This window comes from Engraulis encrasicolus, chromosome 10, assembly GCF_034702125.1.
Source record: "Engraulis encrasicolus isolate BLACKSEA-1 chromosome 10, IST_EnEncr_1.0, whole genome shotgun sequence".
In the NCBI taxonomy this organism is placed as follows: Eukaryota; Metazoa; Chordata; class Actinopteri; order Clupeiformes; family Engraulidae; genus Engraulis; species Engraulis encrasicolus.
The window spans coordinates 31,612,158-31,631,587 of NC_085866.1; the positions used below are offsets into that span (position 1 = coordinate 31,612,158).

Sequence of the window (19,430 nt, forward strand, 5' to 3'; positions counted from 1 at the left end):
AGACACATTTCTAAAAGTTTTCTATTTATGCCTATGTTTTTGACGCAGATACAAAATAGGGCAACCACGCGTCCCCGTTTAACCAAAAATGCCACTGATCCAAAAAATAATATGCAAATACCAAACATGGCCTGATTTTCATAACCTCATAAATAGTAGTGCGGTCTTTTTTTGTGTTACCATGTGGACTTATTCAACACCTATGAAGTTTAACATTTTCCCAGTCACACACTTGCAACATATGGTCTCAATAATGGCAATCATTTTGAATGCATGGATCGTGAAGGGAGGACTACATGCTGTACCATTTTTCATATTAGCACCATCCACCCATACTAACAAGGTGTGGCAGTGTCACATGCTGGCAAGTAAAGTCAGATATTGAATGCCTGGGTGTGATGGGCTGCCTAATAAGATACATGGGTCAATGACGTTCTAGTGGTAGCACACGCCAGAGGTGGTGCAACAACAGCTGATGCCACTATTGTATGGATTATTTTTGGTTTGTTTTAAGTGGATTATCTAAGAAGCATATTCACTGCTGTACATTAATTGCCAATTACTGATTAATTCATGGTCATTAGCTGTCATTGTACCCAAAAAGCCCCCCAAAAAGCCCATCATTGACCCACTTACAGTGGCACAGTGCCCAGGGGCACCAAGCCATTTACAGCCAGTTAGGTGGGCCCCATATGACACAAACTTTACAAATATTGTTCATAAAGGGGGCACCTGGCTGAGAGGTATAGTGCCCAGGGGCACCGCAGTGTCTTACTCCGGCTTCCGCCTCGGAAATGTGCAATAGAATGGTTACCCAAATCGGGGTTCCGAAACACAAACTCGGAGCACTTCGGTGTACTCAGAGTTTATTTAACATTAGTGTTTTCAGACGTTTGTATTGTCCCCAGCTGTTGCAATAGAACGCATTTACAACGGTTGTCAGGAGAACCACCTCGGGTCTACCGACGGCAGAGTGTCCAAAGAATGAGCCATAAATACGGTCCTGCATGTGCGTGTGTACCTGAGAGCATTGGGGTCCATCATGGTGGGTGCTCCTGGCATGCCTGGTCTGAGCAGCTTGTCGTCCAAGGGTCCCATGGGGAGGGGGAGGGGCAGCTTCCCTGCAGCCGCCGCCTGAGCCGCCGCAGCCGCCACCGCAGCACGGTCCTGCAACACCATTAACACTTATGATGACACTGCAGATTATACTTCATTTCCAGTTCAAAAGAAGACCTTTTTCACGCAATAATGGATGACCAACAGAGTCAAAACAAAATGTCTATGGTCCGTCCCTCATTTTTAATTAGCTAATCGGCAAACATCAACAACAAGGACAAGGAATTTTCAATTTGCACACTCTTATATACATGTGTCCATCATGGGCAGATGCTTGATAAAGATTTTTTTCAACCTTATCGGCGACAGGACAGTTTGAAAGGTGGACAGGAAGCGAATGGGGGGAGAGAGACGGAAAGGGGTCGGCAAACGACCGAGACCGGGAATCGAACCTGGCTCAGCCGCAGCAGCACGTCAGACGAGCGTCCCACCGGTTGGTCACGACAGGGCCGCTGGACACGTGTATTAGTTGGTGGTTGAGGCCTACCTGTGGGTATGGTGGTGGGGGCCGCTGGGTCTTGTCCTGCTGCTGCTGGTACTGTGCCATGTCTCCACCAGGCCAGCCTGGGACGCCGGCTGCTGCTGCTGCCGCTGCTGTTGCCGCCGTGGCCTCCTTCTCCTGACGAGAGCTTCTTTGCAACTTCTGCCTGATCAGGAACTCCCTCAGCCTCTGTTTCTGGGCAAAGAGGAGGTAATCCGGTTAATTGCAAGCAAATCACAACAAAATAAGCCGCTAACAGAAAACGACTTGTAGTTGGTATGGGGTGTAAATAAAAATCTAAGCAAATCACAACAAAATAAGCCAACAACAGAAAACGACTTGCAGTTAGCGTTCATGCAAACGACTGATCCATGTGTTCGCATTGGAGCAGTAAAAAGAATACACCTGAGCCATAAATCTTACGTCAAACAAATGGGCAAAAAGAACTTTACTTTAGTTCTACACGCATGTATCCACGCATGTATCCACTGGTAATAATTACTATACATGCAGGGATCTTAATTAACTTTTAATTTAATGTTCATCTTAATTTCCAAACACACACTCACTAAAAAATTCTATTCTACCAGCCAAACTGAATTTTAACCAGCATTTGGCCAGTTCGCTGGTGTTAATCTAGAACCCTGATTACATGCATGTGCATTACACTCTACCTGTTTGTTTTTGTCCATGTCTGGGCTGAGTCCGATGAACGCTGGGTCCTGTCCTGCTGGAATCTCGGCCATGTGCTGCGGGCTCTGCATGGGGGGCCCCTGGGGCGCGTCGGGCGGCCGCACAGCCCCGCTGGGGTCCTGGCCTCCAGGTGCCATGGCCATGGGCATCCGGGGGTGGAAGTCTGGCCCCATGGGCTGAACCGGTACCTGGCCCGGTACCTGGCCCTGCTGCTGCTGGAGTTGCTGCTGCTGGAGTTGCTGCTGCTGGAGTTGCTGCTGCTGCTGCTGGAGTTGTTGGTGGTGTTGGAGCTGTGCTTGCAGGGCCTGGGGGTCGGCACCAAACGGAATACGCACCTGTTGCTGTTGTTGCATCTGTACCTGCTGTTGTTGCTGTTGTTGGGTCATTGGATGAGGCCCTGGAACGCCCGGGCTCCGGCTGAACGCCTGCATCCCTTGAGGCTTCCCCGAGAGCGGGTCGGCCATGGAGGGCGAGCAGGGCGGCATGGGTGATTGTTGGTTCGGGTGAGGAGAGCCCCGGAAGTTCTGACCACCGCCGCCGCCACCACCACCCTCCGGCACGGCGGAGGAAGGGCGAGGGGGCTTGTGCAGCGTGGCGAAGGGGTCTCGGGACTGGGGCCGCGAGGGAGGTCGGGAGTACGGGTCGGGGGACTGGAAGCGAGGCGTGGCCGGCGACTGGACAGAGTAGGCGTCGTTGGACAGGGCGCCGGGTGTGAGGGGGGACTGGGAGCTGCCCTGAGACTGCGGACTGGAGGGCACTCGCGGGTGAGACTCCTGCTGCTGTTGCTGTTGTTGAGGGGGTATGGCGAGCCTCTGGGGAAGCGGAGACGAGCCGTCCCCAGAGTGGGGACGCGGAGTGAGAGGAGGCTGCTGGGCGTTAGGGTCCGAGAACGGGGCATGAGAGGGGGATTGTAGCCTGTAGCCCTCCGCCGGGTGGTTGGGAGAGGCACCGGGGTGGAGCATAGCACCACCACCACCACCACCCCCCTGCTGCTGTTCCCCTTGGTGCATGGTGCGCGGGGTCATGGGCGCCTTGAAGAGTCCGTCCCCTGAGTCCAGCATCCCCGCGGGGGAGCCGGTGCCCTGCTGCTGCATGCCCCCGGCGGAAGACGCCCGCGGGGAAGGGGCCGCGCTCATGCCCCCGTACTGGCCCATGCCCGCCGGAGAGGAGGGAACGCCTGAAGACGACGGGGACGAGGCGGCGTACTCCTGCCGTCCCACCGTCGCCACCACCCCTGACGCCTGCTGCTGTTGTTGTTGTTGTTGTTGCTGCTGCTGCTGTTGTTGTTGTTGCTGCTGATTCCGGAACGGGTCCGCGTAATGGGTGCTGTGCGTCGGGGAGAAGAGGGGAGAGTCGCCCAGCGACATCGGCCGGGATCGGGGGCTCTCGGGCGGGCACAAGGGTTCCTGAGAGGAGGCTGCTGCCTGGTGCTGAGGCTGGGCGTGGGGATGGGAGTGGGGATGAGGATGAGGATGGGGATGGTGCTGAGGCTGAGACATGTGGCCCTGCTGTTGCTGTTGCAGCTGCTGCTGCTGGGGTCTGAAGAATGGGTCAACCTGCTGAGCCCTCCGCAGGGTACCAGGCGGAGCCGACGCAGCCACGCCCGGCTGCATGTCGAGAGGGCCCAGGGTGGCTGGCCGTCCCTGAGGAAGAGGCGATGGATGTGGGTGCGGGTGCGGGTGTGGGTGCGAGTGTGGATGGGGAGGGTGGTGTGGTGGGGCACCCTGGACGCCAGGGTGGGGGTAACCTGAGGAAGAAGTAGAAGAAGAAGAAGCAGCAGCCTGCAGTGGGCTGGAGGAAGCCTGCGAGAAGGAGGGCGTGCCGGGCTGGGAGTGCGGGTGTTGTGAGTGAGGGTGATGATGAGGGGACTGGTGAGACGGCAGCTTGGCGAAGGGGTCCGTCGGCGCTGCCCCCGGCGTCGTCACCGCAGCCCCGCCTGAGCCTGGCGTCTTGAGGGGGTGGTCGGGGAAGAAGGAGGCGGAGGAGGAGGCGGCCGAGTCGGCGGCGAAGGGGAAGGGGCTCTCGGCCGAGCTGGGCTGGGAGGAGGTGGAGGCCGAGGCGGAGGGAGGGGGGATCTGGAGGTGGAGCTGGGGCCGCTCGCTTTTTACTCGACCCCCACCACCGCTACCGCCACCGCCAGGCTCCGTCTTCACCGTCCGACACACCTGACTCTCTGCCTGCTGCGAAGAGGAGAGCCGAGCAGAGCAGGGTTTCAACATGGTGTAGCAGCAAGCAGCACTAGATGTTCTTGAATATTTGATAGGCGACTTGCGAAATTTAAGATGGTAATGCTACTGGCAAAGTAATACATGGACAACCTTTTTGAAAGTGAAATTGCTATTTAATATCTTGCAAAGTCTTACATGGACATGCCGTTTCTACTTGCAGAGTTTAAAATTAATACACTATTCACAAATTAAATGAATATGCTAATTCAGTGCAAAATGGATAGGCTCCTTGGGAAGTATTGAATGGGCATGTTACTTCTGCTGGCCAAGTATTCAGTTCAGTTCAAGGTGACTCTAATCACAAAATTATACTTTTAAAAAGTGTCAAATGGATAAACTTCTGTTTGCAAAGATTTAAATAGATATGGTATTTACTTGCAATGTAATGAATGGATAGGCTACTTGCACAGCATGAAATCTATATGCTACATCAGCTTGCAAAGTATTGAGTTCAGTTCAAGGTGAGACTTCTCCATACCTTCTGTGCTTTATTGATGCGCTGAGCAGCTCTGTTGTCTTTGGCCATTTTCTATTGGAACAGAAAAGGCATCAGTCAGAATCTACAAAAAACTTGTACGACGACATCAGCGATTTAAAAAGGTACACTGTGTAAGATTTTTAGTTGTTTCTTTCCAGAATCCATGCTAAGTATTCATTATGACTGGAAAAAATGCACTTTTCATACATGAAAAGGGGGATCTTCTCCATAGTCAGTCATTTTGAATTTCCAGAAATAGCAATTTTTAGCTGCAAAAATGACTGTACTTGGGGCATACTAAAAACTATGAGTTTATTACTTCGTAAATGTTCATGAAAAGATCAAGTTTGGCAATAGACAACCCAGTTTCAATTAGCAGCATAGTTGCAGTACATTTTTTGACCATTTCCTGCACAGTGTACCTTTAAGGCAAATTTGAGAAGCTTGGCCAACATTATTGAAAGGCTGTATATACGCACCAAGAAAGGACCCTTGTCCGCAGCAGATACCTTTCTCCAGATCTTCATGATCTGCTTACACCTACTGGACCAATCTGCAATACATACAAAACAGGGTTAGCCACTCATGAAACATCTGACTACTCCGCTAAAGAGACAAAAGCAGCTCTACAACATATTACATTGAAAAATCGTTAAAAAATACATATATATAAAACTGACTTCAACCCAAAGGTGGGCAAACTCAAGAAAATACACTAGCCTAACATTTTTTACATGGTTACCAATAGTAGGGGACATTATCCAAATGTATAGGCTGCACACTATTAATCGAAATCCGTTTTGTTATAGTGTGCAGGAATGAAATGACCAACAAAAGCCATGTCAGCATAAATTATTTCTAATTATTGACACTGTCAAGTTGCCAGTGACATCTGGCCCTTACGTCAATATTCTAAACCCAATGTGGCCCTTAGGTCAAAATAATAGCTCACCTCTGCTTCAACCTAAGGATCCCGTCACCCTGCCTCTCTATAAAATATACATTTCTTGACCAATAACCCAGTCCCCCATAGGCATGCAAGCCCAGACCCTGCTTCTTTTGACATTTAACTGGCTTGACTGATATGTGTCTTTCTACAGACACTAGAGTATCATTTTATACATTACATAGCTGACACTTTCCCCAAGCAACTTACAAAGCAAGTTATTTAACAGCAACGTGGGGTTAGGTGCCTTGCTCAAGGGCACTTGAGCCATGGATGGAGAGGTGTAGGGAGAGGCAAAGTTGAGGTAAAGTTGCAATATTATGACCACCTCCCTAACCACTAGGCCCACCATATACACCAGTAGTTCTTAACCTTTTTTGAACAAACACTCCCATGACCTCATCACAAGCATTCCAACACCCCCTCTACCTCATCATAAGCCTGCCAACGCCCCCCTTAGTATTGAAAAATAAAATGGACTAAAAATAAAACAATGGGAACTAAGTCCCCACCCCCACTCAGCTACATCCTTCTCAACACCCCCCTAGGGGTAGCCAACCTCCCCTGAGGGGTTGTAGCACCACCATTGAGAACGTAAAGGTCTCCCAACCTAAGGTCTCCTAAAGGGGCGTTCACCTGACGTGATGTGGATCTCGGAGAAGTACAGGCTTGATTTATTTCAATCTACTAAATTTGGTCAGGTCAGTACCAGGGTAGTCCTGCTTGAGGGTGGGGAAGTTCATGTTGGCATGAAGGAATGTTAGGAAACAAAAAGCTATCTTTAGAAAGGTAACCCCGCACATAAGTTAGGCTACCTTCGGATTGGGTGCTAGGAAAATACCGTTTTCAGTTATGGAAAGCTGAGGTTCTCAGCTTTTAAACAAGTCCCATGGTAATGCTTTGACTTCGATATTCGAATATAAGTCGAATATTAAGAAATTTTGAGACATTCGAACGAATATTAATTGCCAATTCTGACATCTGACATGGGTATTGATTTTTTTGGGGTATTTCATTGGCATTAATTAAAATTATTTCCTTGTAAACATCGCAATTCACAGTCTCAATTTATTTCTTTCATGGCTGGTTAATCGCTACAGCTGTTTTGAGGAGAGTCGCGTGCGTGGCTCATCTCTATTCCTAGCAGGAGACTTGCGGCAGGCAGTCTCCCCCAGACCGCAAGCAGATGCGTGCTGCAGAGTTCCATTCAAGTGAATAGCTATAGTTAATAAACAAAGCATCATCACATTACTTTCTGGAGTTTCTGGAATTATGTGATTCAATCCACAAGTACCTGTGATTACGCCAAGAGTAAGATGATAACTTGTTGTTTTTTGGATTCTGACCAAATTAGCTTCGTTGGTCTGGGTGTCAGATCAGGCAGACTCCAGGTTATGTGTTTGTTAGCATGCTTTTAGCATGTTTTAACGCACTGCTAGTTTGTGTAATGTTCGTTTTTAGCTGAGCAGTCATCTTACCTAGACCTACAAGCACACAGCCTACCTAAATGTCCGTGATAAGTGATAGAAAATAATACTTATTTGTTGATATTGCTGCTGTGTGCTCAATTCACATGATTTCCAGAGCCATTCAAGTTTTAACTTGGGCTACAAGTTTGACATGGCTGCTAGCTTTGCCATGTTTTAATCTGCATTCACACCTCTAAGTACCGTCTTCTTAATAAGTGCTGAACGATCGCATAACAATAATGGCTGGTTGAATGCATGTTGTTAATGGGCCATTAGGCTACATCTCTGGTTGGAATAGCCTTTTACCAGTCACTGACTAGGGGAAAGAACAACTTCAGCTTGATATCAGGTGTAGCTGGGGCAATTTTAATGGTAAAAAATATGGATAAATATTTGAATATATTCGAATATCGTTTTTAATTTAGAAACGAACTTCGACTATGATTTTTGGGCAAAAGTCAAAGCCCTATCCCATGGTGTGTCTTTATTGGGTGGGTCTAATTAAAAATATTCTGTGTCAGATCGAAAAAATGAAGTTTTGAATGGGTTTCAATGGCTCCAAGCCAGGGGTAGTCCACCAGCAGCGGTAGATCACCACCAGGGGGAAGCACTATGACGTCAGCTGCAACCCAAGAATTCTGCGCGCCCCCTGAAGTCTCTGGTGTACTCCCAGGGTGTGCCCGCACCCCAGATTAAGAACCACTGGCACAGGGATGGTGGAGTCAGTACCTGGGTAATCCTGCTTAAGGGTGGGGAAGTTCATGTTGGCGTAGAGCACGGGGGAGATGGTGGACAGCTCTCCCAGCTCCTCGTCCTTCTCCCACCGCTGCAGGCTGCGCTGGTTGTAGGACAGGCCGTCGCCCTCGGCCTCCGTGGGGGTGGTGGGGGTGGATGGCGTGGCCGGGGTGGAGGGGGTGGCCCATGGACTCTCCTCCCCTTGGTCTGGGCTGAACAGCCCTCCTCGATCCCTGCAAAGCACAGTCCACCAACAATGATTACATGTATTTGTAGAGCACAATTCATACAAGGCATGCAGCTCAATGTGCTTAAGTTCAATTAACAACAATTTAAGAAAAAAAAAAATGAAGTAAAATAGAAATAAACTAGAAATGCATTCAGAGAACGCAGACCTCCGCCAAGGAAGTTCAGTTCGTTTTGGACATAGGTATAGAGTCATGATGTGGTTTCATGCATTTAGGCCTATAGTCTACATAGCATTTGTGTTCAGGTAATTGAACCGTCAAGTCCTCACCAAATTACAGTTCTATCTGTCACTGTTATCATTTCCATGTCCTCTAGCTGTGGACTGTTTAGTTCATCTTTGATTGTTTTATTGGCAAAGCGATTGTTCATGGTATATGCCTTCTGAGATTTGCAAATGCACTTAAGCCTTGAAGCTCATTGCTACATATTAGTCACATTGTTGATGATTGGCAGCATGCCTTTCATTAGGCTACCATCTAAAACAAAACAAAAATTAAAAAGCACAATTTTCATTTGCCAACACCCATAGTAGGCCTACATATTCTACAACAGTGCAGTGGTCCCCAACCACTGGGTCGCAGACCCAGAGCGCAGTAATAGATATATAGTCCGTCCTATATTTTTTGTGTGATAACAAGACAACATACTGTAGGCTACTTTGAGCCGTTCGCTTAGCCTAATTATTGAATCAGAATGAAATGTCCAAGAATCCCCTTATCCAGTGACAGTGCATGGATGGTTGTGGAGTGTCAGTTATTGTTTTGGGCTATTTCGTAAGGCTAAACAAACGTTTGAGAGGTAAATCCACTTGTATCATTTCTAGCTGTTTCAATATCGTGACACCAACGTTGTGCTACAAACGCAATTGCTTAGCGAGAAACATGTCGGCTCGACTGTTCGCAGCTAGCGGAAACATTGCCTATCCCGACACTACACTTGTTGGAGAAGTTCCTCCTACCTGTGAATAACAAGTCATGGGAATCCGTTCATGAGGGTTATTGCGAGTTGGTCTTGGCGCTGTGGGCAGATGATTGGCACCCGGGCCTGCTCTCTATTTCGTATTGAAAATCACTGTTCGCCGCAACTCCACAGCGTTCATTCGTTATGAAGTCTAGGAACTAGTTTATGGAATGTTGTGTAGTGCTGATGGCTTCAGTGCGCGGGGATTGGGGAAGCAGCAAATCACTGCGGACTAACGCAATTCGCGCGCGCCTTTCTTTGAGCTTCATTTTATATGAATATTTTGTGACAGTATTGTGAACTTAAACGATCTGCGAGGCTGTAGCTAAGGCTGCTTTTTGTTAGCGATTTTGACTGCGGTAAGAATTTCACTTCAATGCTCTGCCCCGGTGTGGCTGCGTGAAGGTACGCCTGCTCAGGGCTCCTCCTCAGTGGTCCTTGCGCGCCCTGTGGCAGGCCATGTAATAGCAGCGTGACGAACACACACACAAACTCGGGCGATCACATAACCTCCTGGCGGAGGTAATAAGAAAAAAATAGTTATTGAGGCATTCATGGCTGTGCATTAGTGATGGGCTTTGGTACCTACTCATTTATTTATTTATTTAGACATCATGGCCTCCAACAGGTCACAGGAATTAAAGGAAAATTTAAATATTTACCACATTTAGGGTGGTCCTAACTGATTTTTAGATGTATTATGGATTAGACCATGAAAACACTTCAAGTCACAACTCAGCCGACGTATAAAGTAAAACAAGAGATATTCTAGACAGAGATACGTCATTTTGGTTATTTTCCGGTATCCACTTTATGTCGGGTGAACGCCCCTTTAGGAGACCATAGGAGACCTTCGGAGTCCTGAGATTGAGAATAAAAGTCCTCTTAGCGCTGTAGATGGCGGTAGCACACGTCTTGTGCAAACATCTCAAAAAGAGAAGAAGAAGGAGGGGACAACGCCCCCTTAGGAGACCCAACTTGAGCACACGCTTTTGCATTGAGTGGGCGTGTTTTGATTCCTCTTGATTAAAATTCCAACCTCTTTGGTAAAACTCACCGCATGTCCAAGAAGGGTGATTGGTTGAGACCAGGAAAGGAGTCCATTACAGCAGCTGAGGGCAGCGATCCAGACAGGGAGGCACCTACAGACATCACATCATATGCCACAGAAAACCATGGAATGACTTTGCCTAATTCAATCACCTAGTTGAATTTGAAAGGAAAAAATAATAATTTTGTGGTTCTGACAACTATGTCACAGATTGGCTAGTATATCTTAATTAAAGGACTCTTTTTTTTCTGAGCTTCAGTTTGCATGAAAGACATTACAATATTTGTACTGAAATAAATAAATAAATAAACAACCAACCAACCAACCATAACAAATAGCCATGTAGTCCTACCTGGCAGAAGTCCTCTCTGAGGGAGCTTGTCTCCCTCTCCGGTCTTCACTCCGGCCAGTGTCGCCCCGTCTGATCCTCCCAGTACCTTGCGGAAGAACTGCTCAGAGTCCTGGCTCTCTACTCCCTGTGGAAGACCTGGAACCACACCAAAGCAGAGAGCACACTTAGTAGAAAATAGATTCAACAGTACATGACGTTCATCCAACATTTTAAATAGAAAAGTGATCTGTCTGAAAGTGCTTATTGTCAAACAAACTTTGAAACATAGGCAAATTTCCTCGATCTGCCACAAGGATTCATTTTCTGAATGCTAAATAGATGTCCAACACGGTTCTAAAATGAACACCATCCCACCAGTTCAAAGGCTGGTGAAATGTCCATTTAGGCTGGTAGAAAAGACCAACTTACTAACGGCTTTTACCCATTAGTGAGTTTGTGTATGGCTGGTGAGATTAACATCGACTAGTCATTTTGGCTGGTGATGAAAAAAGCTCATTTAGAGCACTGATGTCCAATATAAACCTGATTTTACCCAAGTCAACAAGGACAGAGGACAGGCTAGTTTGGAGAAATGGCTTGCAGCCATTCTGCATATGGGAGGATTAGCCTCCCCCTACTATACCCTTGACTCGTCAGAATTGTTTAATAATTACTATTCCACAGTGAACCACAGGGAGGCGCTACCTTCGCTCTTGTCCTTGTCTTGCGTCCCCGATGAGGCCTGATCTTCGAGCAAAGAGGACTGCCCCATTGACTCTGGAACATTAAGGAAAAATAGTTTTAACTGCAAAAAATTACAGCACCTTACCTTGTGCGTGCGTGCGTGTGTGTGTTACAGAGAGAGGGTGTGTGTGTGTGTGTTACAAAGAGAGGGTGTGTGTGTGTGTGTGTGTGTGTGTGTGTGTGTGTGTGTGTGTGTGTGTGTGTGTGTGTGTGTTACAGAGAGATGGTGTGTGTGTGTGTGTGTGTGTTACAGAGAGAGGGTGTGTGTGTGTGTGTGTGTGTGTGTGTGTGTGTGTGTGTGTGTGTGTGTGTGTGTGTGTGTGTCCGTCCTACCCGTCCCGACTCCCTGAGATGACTGTCCTCCACCTCCCTCCTGCTTCAGCTGAGCAGCACCCAGCATTCTGTCCTTCACCTCCGCCCCTGACACATAAAGAAGAGGGAACCGTATATTCAGCTTTTAGCTTTCCATAATACCAGTCAGAGAGCAGACAACCGTCACTTTGATTTGGCTGTATTTCCAAGACATTATATGTCCAGTACAGAGGTCGCGTTAACCGACAAATGTCCGTCATTGACGGATTTTTTTGAAGGATGACGGAAAATTCTGAAGCCTGTCCGTCATTTTGACGGATCAATATTCAGGGTGATGATAAATAAATTACAAGTTTAAGTAGGCCTACACCTCTATCGAGTTGAGCAAATATGCATTTAAATTAGGCATAGTTATCAGCGCAGATAATTTCATGCTATCATTTGCCTTTCTCCCTCTCTCCCTGCTTGTCATACCATGCGCCGCAGCTGGGCTGTGCGGCTGGCTGCAGCAGAGCGCGCGCCTCTCCACTTGTTTCAAATAATGAATTAAAATAACTAAGACGTTGCCTCCATACACGTGTGACTTCGACTTTAAGATTCAGAACTATGTGTAGACCTAGGCCTACTACATTTACCGACTATCTGATTTTCTGCCAATGACTAAGTTGTCCCTCTATCGCCCTTCATAGAAGCATTGTTTCATAACTCCTCGCTTGAAACATAAACAAATATGCGAATAGCATGTTTGCTAGCCAGAACCTTCACTCAAAGGCAACGCAGGTCTAAAACGGCTTCAGGACATTAACTAATAAAAACGACGGATATTCAAGAGCCTAACCAGGCAACGCAACTTACAACTTGGCAAACGTTGCCTGAAACGGCTAACCTTCTCTCATTTCGATAGCTGGTTCACCCATTATAGGCGATATATGTTTTATTCAGACAACTTTACCGCGCTCCCAGAGCCAACATATAAGCCGATGTGGCTACGTACAGAGAGGCTCCCTTTACCCTCGCTGACATTTTTCAACAAAGTTTTGCGAAATCTGGTCGTCTTCCTGTTGTAGGCTTCAGTGCCTTTGTCGACTGCCTGGGCTAAACCTTTCTGCTTCAAGACGGTTTTCCTTTCCATCGTGCATGTTAACCCATTTAACACTGCGCCTTTGTATTACAATCGGTGTATTAATCAGAGCAAAACGATGACTGACAGCTGTTGGATAAAGCCCTCCACGCGTCTTTTAAAAAAGTGCTTGTGGTGACCATAGCGCTGAACACTGAATCAGATGCGCGTCACGAGAGATATCTGCAGCTTTAGTGCAACGAGGAGGGCAGAGAGAGAAAGTGGACAGCAAAGTTGACTCCATCCTCAAAGTTGGATAGTGAATGTCGAGTGAAAGGGGGTGTATTCACAGCGGTTTACTCTCAATTGGCCGCAATTGCGCATGTGTTGTTCCCGGTGCTGGGTCGCGACCCCCCACATTGAGAAACGAGATGGAGAATTAAAAAAAAATAGGCGATGACGGATTTTTTTCGACCCTGTCCGTCAAAATGACGGACTGTGAAAAAGTCTAGCGCAACCTCTGGTCCAGTATATACTTATATACAAGAGAACAATAAAGCATTGAGGCATGACAAACTGGAGGAGATTACCCCAAGCTGTGCTTAGCAAAGGGCCAAAAAACAGCAGGAAAATCCACACAAACACACACACACACACAAGGGGTGGAACTTGAGTTTTTTCCCTACCAGTCACTGTGGCAGGTAGATTTCAAAATTTACCTATCACTCGCCGTTTTACCAGTCAACTCATATAATAACAATAGTAGTCGAAATCTGTTCATTATTATTATTATTATGAGTATTATTCTTGGAATGGAATGATTATTATGATTATATATTTATATGTTTGCGTTAGGTTGACCATGTCCTTAACACCAGCAAGGAGGACTTCTTACATGGTTGGGGTGTGGGGACCTTCCCCCAGATGTTCTGCATTCTAATCAATTTTAGGGTGAAGAATGGCCAAACCCATTGTACAAAAAAAACAATTGGACATTCTGGCTGGTCGAGTGGAGGTGAAAGTTTTCACCCGTCAAAGTGACTGGTGGGTTGAAAAATTCACCAGTCCACGGCAGGTGGACGGGTGCTCATTTCCATCACACACACACACACACACACACACACACACACACACACACACACACACACACACACACACACACACACACACACACACACACACACACACACACACACACACACACACACACACACACACACACACACACACACACACACACACACACACACACACACACACACACACACGACAATGGGTTTGGAAGAGAGTTTTCAGATTGAACATCAGGAATTGTTAATTAAGAACTTTTTTAAGGCAAGGCACCGGCGTGCTAGCCAGGTTGTGTCCTCCTAGTGGCGCCAAACCTTCTGCGTTGCCTTTAGTCAGGCCAAGAACAATACAAACACGATTCTGAGCTCCTGAAAAAACGGGAACTCCTCCCACTTTGTCAGGGAGCAAACAACCATTAGCAAACTAAGGGAGGTGGGTCAACCATACCGAAATAATAATTGTTGTTGTTGTTGATGTTTTATGTGATAGTTTGGTATAATGACAATGTTTTTGTAAGCTTTTGTAAGCTTTCCGTAAGTCGTGAAAGTCCACCTAGGAAACTCCAACTCCCATTGTCAAAGTGTATTTTCAAATTTAACCAAAATAAAAACCCCACAAAAAAACAGGAAATCCTTATCAAATCAAGAAAATAATAGTAATACATTAAGAAAAACAGCCTCTGCTTCTCTGTTTTTTTCATCACTGAGGAGAGATAAGGGTGTGTTCTCTTTCTCACCTGGCTCCAGAGGCATAGGTCGCGGCCCCTGCCCAGGCAGAGGGGGTCGCAGTAGGCCCTGAGCGTGTCTCTGGCCGGGGGGAACCAGAAGCGCTTTCTTGCTCTGATCCAACAGGGTCTTGCCAAAGAAAGCCTCCTTCAGGGGGAAAAACACATTACGGTTATGGCTCTGTGTGAATACAGGCACAGGCAAGATCAAGCGACAGAGAATCGCTGCTTTGCAGCATGAGCGATATGAGCGATAGAAGCAACAGATTGTGTCCGTTAAAATCAAAATGCAAGCATTCCAACATTCCCATTGGCTGTGGCGGTTGTTGCCGGACCGCATCATAGCTAATGTGCATAATATTCACCGGAGTTCAACTACAAACTGTCACTCTAGTCACCCGAATCGCCTTTGTCTCTTCTGTCTCCCTTGACTCAATACAAAGTCAATAACTTCCGTCGCTGGAATCACTCATGTTGCGCTTGGTCTATTCGTGCCCTGATACGTACCTGCAGGTAAGCGGGAAACATGTCCTCCAGCTTGCTCTTCTTGCGACCCCGCCGCTTCTTAGCCTGCTCGCCCTCCCCATCCCCTGTCTTCGCGTCAGGACCTTCTATGGGAGTGTCTGGATGGGCACCTGATAAAAAAAAACAATGAGCTGGACAAAGCACAAGAGAAGGGCATCAAACACCAATTAAGTCCTTTGCGTGACTGATACAGATTTTCGCCACTTCAAAAGGGTCAGAGGTTGGTAAAACATTTACATCTCCTTGAGCAGATGACCTATTCCTTGCGGCTCCAAAATGAAATTGGAGAAAGACAGTGGGGAAAATGGTCTGTCTATATGAATGAAAGAACCAACAACATAGGTAAATAATGAGTCAGGTGATGTGCGTTCATTTGATGACCTCAAGTTTCTTTTTTCTTTTTTGTTCTTACTTGTCTTTGAGAAAAAAGGGGGAGAAGCAACAACTTGTAACAAAAAATACCATAAATAAAAATATATTTTTTAAAGGGTCAGAGGTTAGAAGCCTGAATCAGGTTCTTCATCCACGTACCTTCTTCAAACTTGGCCTCGTGCGAGAGCCCGTCCGTATCGGCGGCCAGCATGGCGAGATGACCCTTCTTCAGCCGTGTGTGGCACTTCCTCTGCCGGACCATGAACCCTCCAATGCCTGACACACACACAGACACACACACACACACACAGACACACACAAAGTTTATTAGTAAAATAAATAACAGAAGAGGTGCCACAAATGTACGTAATGTATGTAACAGGGCAGCTGAGGAAAAACAGTTGGTGTTAGAGATTCAGAAAGCTTTTCCTCAATAAAGGGACTTAGAAACTAACAGCTGGTTATAAATTGTAGTTTTCGGTAACAGTTAACTTGACGCTGGTGTCATAGGCATGTTATTACAGTGTCATGGCACAGTTATGCAGGTGTCATAAACATTATGTCCATGTCATAAATATTTTATGACTATTGGCCTTCAGTGACATTCGGTTATGGCAAAGACAACCTTGTCTTTGCCATAACAGAATGTCACTTAAGGCCAATAGTCAAAAAATGTTTATGACATGAACATAATGTTTATGACTTTTTTATGACAGTGTCATGACACTATTATGACATGCATATGACACTGGCGTCAAGTTAAGAGTTACCTAGTCTTCTACCTGGCCTGTAGGGTTTCCTCTTTCTCTTCTTGCTGTCCTCCGTCTCCTCCAGTCCTGCGCCTCCCTCCATGCCCTCCCTCTCCGCGCCTCCCTCCCTCTCGGGGCTGCCCAGACCCTCCACCTTTGGCTCGCACTCCATCGCGTCTCCGCAACCTGTTAAAGTGGACAAAGAGTTCTCCGTTGAACGATCACGCAAAACATACACCACCATGTTACTAACTAGAGGAGCATGAGACGCATTTTCACAAGTTCAGTTTAGCAATCACAAACGTAACCGTTAAAGGGGCATTCCACCGGTGGAGACATGAATATGTTACTGAAAGTGGGTCATATTTATAGTAGCATAATAGTAACATACATTTCTAATTTGGTGCATTCTTGGCCAAGAAAAGGCAGAAAATGACTTTTTAGTGCTTGTGGATTTGTGACAACAATCCCCATAATGCACTGCGATGCTCAAGTTCCACAGGCCACACCCAGTTATTTGGGACTCTATGCATCATCCCTCCCTCAGCTTGCAGGCAGTGTTGCCAGATTGGGCTGTTTCCCGCCCAATTGGGCTGCTTAGGATGGTCGTGTGCGGGTAAAAATGGCATTTAGCAGAAAAACCCGCCCAATTTTAGCCATAGAAATCAATAGAATTGGGTGGGATTTTGAGCTTCTAGGCTGGTTTTGAGCATTTTTTGGGCTGGAAATCATCAGCCTCATCTGGCAACCCTGCTTGCAGGTGCATCACAGTGGGACAGACATCACTGGAAAGGAGAAGCTGGAGCACACTGCAGCTTAGTTTTCAAGACTTTATTTTGTGCACACACGCGACCAACGTTTCTGTGTTGCTACACCTTCTTCAGAGTCGAATGATAGCAAGAGAGAGACACACATTTCAAGACTTGACATTCACAGGTGATCCTACTTGGTTTGGCTAAATTGGTCTGATCTCATTGCAGGTAATTGACCCCACCCCCCAACACCAGGACAAAATTGTAGACAATTCATAAGGTGTAGCAACACCGAAACGTTGGTCGGGTGTGTGCAAAAAATAAAGTCTTGAAAACTAAGCTGCAGTGTGGTCCAGCTTCTCCTTTCCAGCTATGCCAGTGACTTACTGGCAGTGTTGCCAGATGAGGCTGATGATTTCCAGCCCAAAAAATGCTCAAAACCCACCTGGAAGCACTAAATCCCGCCCAATTCTATTGATGTCGATGGGAAAGATTGGGCGAGTTTTCCTGTAAAATGCCATTTTTACCCGCAGACGGCTATCTCAAGCAGCCCAATTGTGTGGGAAACAGCCCAATCTGGCAACACTGCTTACCGGAGCCTCAATGCCAGTGATTTCAAAAGCACTGGGACACTGATCTGTGATAGGTCTGTTAGAGCATTAGGTCCAACCCCCTATGGGCGGGGTTGAAAAGGTGGGAAAAAGGCTTGTAGTCTCAACAGAAATCCACCTCTCTTACACTTCCTATGTCGATGATGCAAAATGACCATTTTTACATCATTGACATAGGAAGTGTTAAGAGATGCATGCGGGTTTCTCCTATCTCAGGGGGAATTGAGAGATTTTTGCAAGACCATTCAAAAGTATGACTGGGTGTCTAGCAATGGAAAGCCTAATGCAAAATGGGTGGAGTGTCCCTTTAACATTCACATCACTTTGAGACCTAATTTCGCCATAATTTTTTAGGAAATAAAAATATAGCTACAATGTGGTTGTCAAGCCTTTTCCTCAGCATGGGGAACTTGAAGAGATGTTATTTGGAGATATTAAGAGAGAATGTTTATGGTCTGTTAAGAGCAGGGTAGAGGACAGATCATTTCAGCTAGTCAGCATAATTTAAGCAGTCATTAGCACGTGGTGACCGTTAACTCCGTTTCCCCTCATCCCCTTCTAGACAAAAAAGCTCTCGACAACAGCTTTCTTTTCCATGTCGAATTTAAAAAAACGTTGTCTGTGAGGTCATATTCTCCCTAAGCTTTTTGGACATCGGTCACCAGCGGTTAGCATCAGGGCTCTAAATGAACACCAGCTAACTGGCCAAACGCTGTTGAAAATTCAGTTTGGCAGGTAGAAAAAGAAACTTACTAGCTACTTTAACCCATTATAGTGTGTGATTAAGCTCAACATCTGTCAGCCATTTTGGCAGGTGATGAAAAAAGGCTAATTTAGAGCCCTGAAGTACATTTCTCAAAACCATAGTTTGCAATGAAATTTCCCATTGGCAACTACACAAGTTGCAAACTGGCCAACAACTACGCTTTCAAGAAACGTACCCCCTGGTTAGCTTGTTAGTGACACTAAACTCTGACCTTTGCCGTCCGGGTCGTCCCCGTCGACCTCCTTGAGCTCCAGGCCGTCGTGGCCCAGCTCCCCACACAGGCCGCCCAGACGGGAGCGCCGCTGCCTCCGCTTGTGCAGGGGGGACATGGAGAGGCTGCGCAGCAGGGACATCCCCGACTCAGTCAGCCACACGCCCTCCAGACGGTAGAACTGCGGCTCTGGAGGAGGACGGGACGGGACAGAACATAACACAACACACACAGCAACAAGATTAGAATGCTTATTATGATTATAAAACAATTAAAAAAGCGGCAAAGTCAAGTCCACCAGTGTGCAGTGATCCTTCTTGTTTACTTTGGATTACTGATGACTGCACCTCACCAGCACCTGGAACCTGGCTGTGCAAAGGAGTTTCAGATCTTTGAAGATTAAAATTGTTTCGGATTTTTTCCCCATTCGACAGAAAGTTTACATTTGCTTGAAACTTCAAAAAGCAAGAATCAGTTTCTCTGAAACCAAAGTTGCTCAAAAAAAGTTCACTACTTTGTTAGGTTGATATGTGGAGGACGGGGTGCACCGTAGCCAACAAAGTGTAAAAGTTAAGTTAAAACCTGACACTTTGTGACACTCATCTCACACTTTTGGGTGGCTTTCGCTCTTCAATGACAAATGTTGAGGTCTTGATCAGCATTTGTAGTATCGCCCATCATCAAACGAAAACAAAAAAAATGGCACCACCATCAACAACCACCAGCGTGGGAAATACTCACCCGGCTCTTTGATCTTAAACGCCGACATCATGGGGGAAATCACTGTACACAAGAG

General features: G+C 46.7%; 1 protein-coding gene across 6 annotated transcripts in view; it reads right to left on the minus strand.

Moving 5' to 3' along the window:
- The window catches only part of kmt2d (lysine (K)-specific methyltransferase 2D), a 71,161-nt gene that overhangs the window by 23,533 nt on the left and 28,198 nt on the right, over nt 1-19,430 (minus strand). For 2 of the 6 annotated variants that reach the window (XM_063208635.1, XM_063208636.1), the window contains exons 19-34: nt 19,376-19,417; nt 18,635-18,823; nt 16,316-16,480; nt 15,705-15,821; nt 15,156-15,304; nt 14,661-14,796; nt 11,815-11,901; nt 11,443-11,514; nt 10,759-10,893; nt 10,413-10,497; nt 8,141-8,379; nt 5,476-5,549; nt 4,997-5,047; nt 2,272-4,470; nt 1,604-1,792; nt 1,022-1,167 (exon numbers count right to left, since the gene is read on the minus strand). In XM_063208635.1, the coding sequence (XP_063064705.1) occupies nt 1,022-1,167; nt 1,604-1,792; nt 2,272-4,470; nt 4,997-5,047; nt 5,476-5,549; nt 8,141-8,379; nt 10,413-10,497; nt 10,759-10,893; nt 11,443-11,514; nt 11,815-11,901; nt 14,661-14,796; nt 15,156-15,304; nt 15,705-15,821; nt 16,316-16,480; nt 18,635-18,823; nt 19,376-19,417 (4,075 nt within the window). The remainder of the gene's footprint in view (nt 1-1,021; nt 1,168-1,603; nt 1,793-2,271; nt 4,471-4,996; nt 5,048-5,475; nt 5,550-8,140; nt 8,380-10,412; nt 10,498-10,758; nt 10,894-11,442; nt 11,515-11,814; nt 11,902-14,660; nt 14,797-15,155; nt 15,305-15,704; nt 15,822-16,315; nt 16,481-18,634; nt 18,824-19,375; nt 19,418-19,430) is intronic. The other 4 variants (XM_063208638.1, XM_063208639.1, XM_063208637.1 and 1 more) reach the window with 4 other exon arrangements.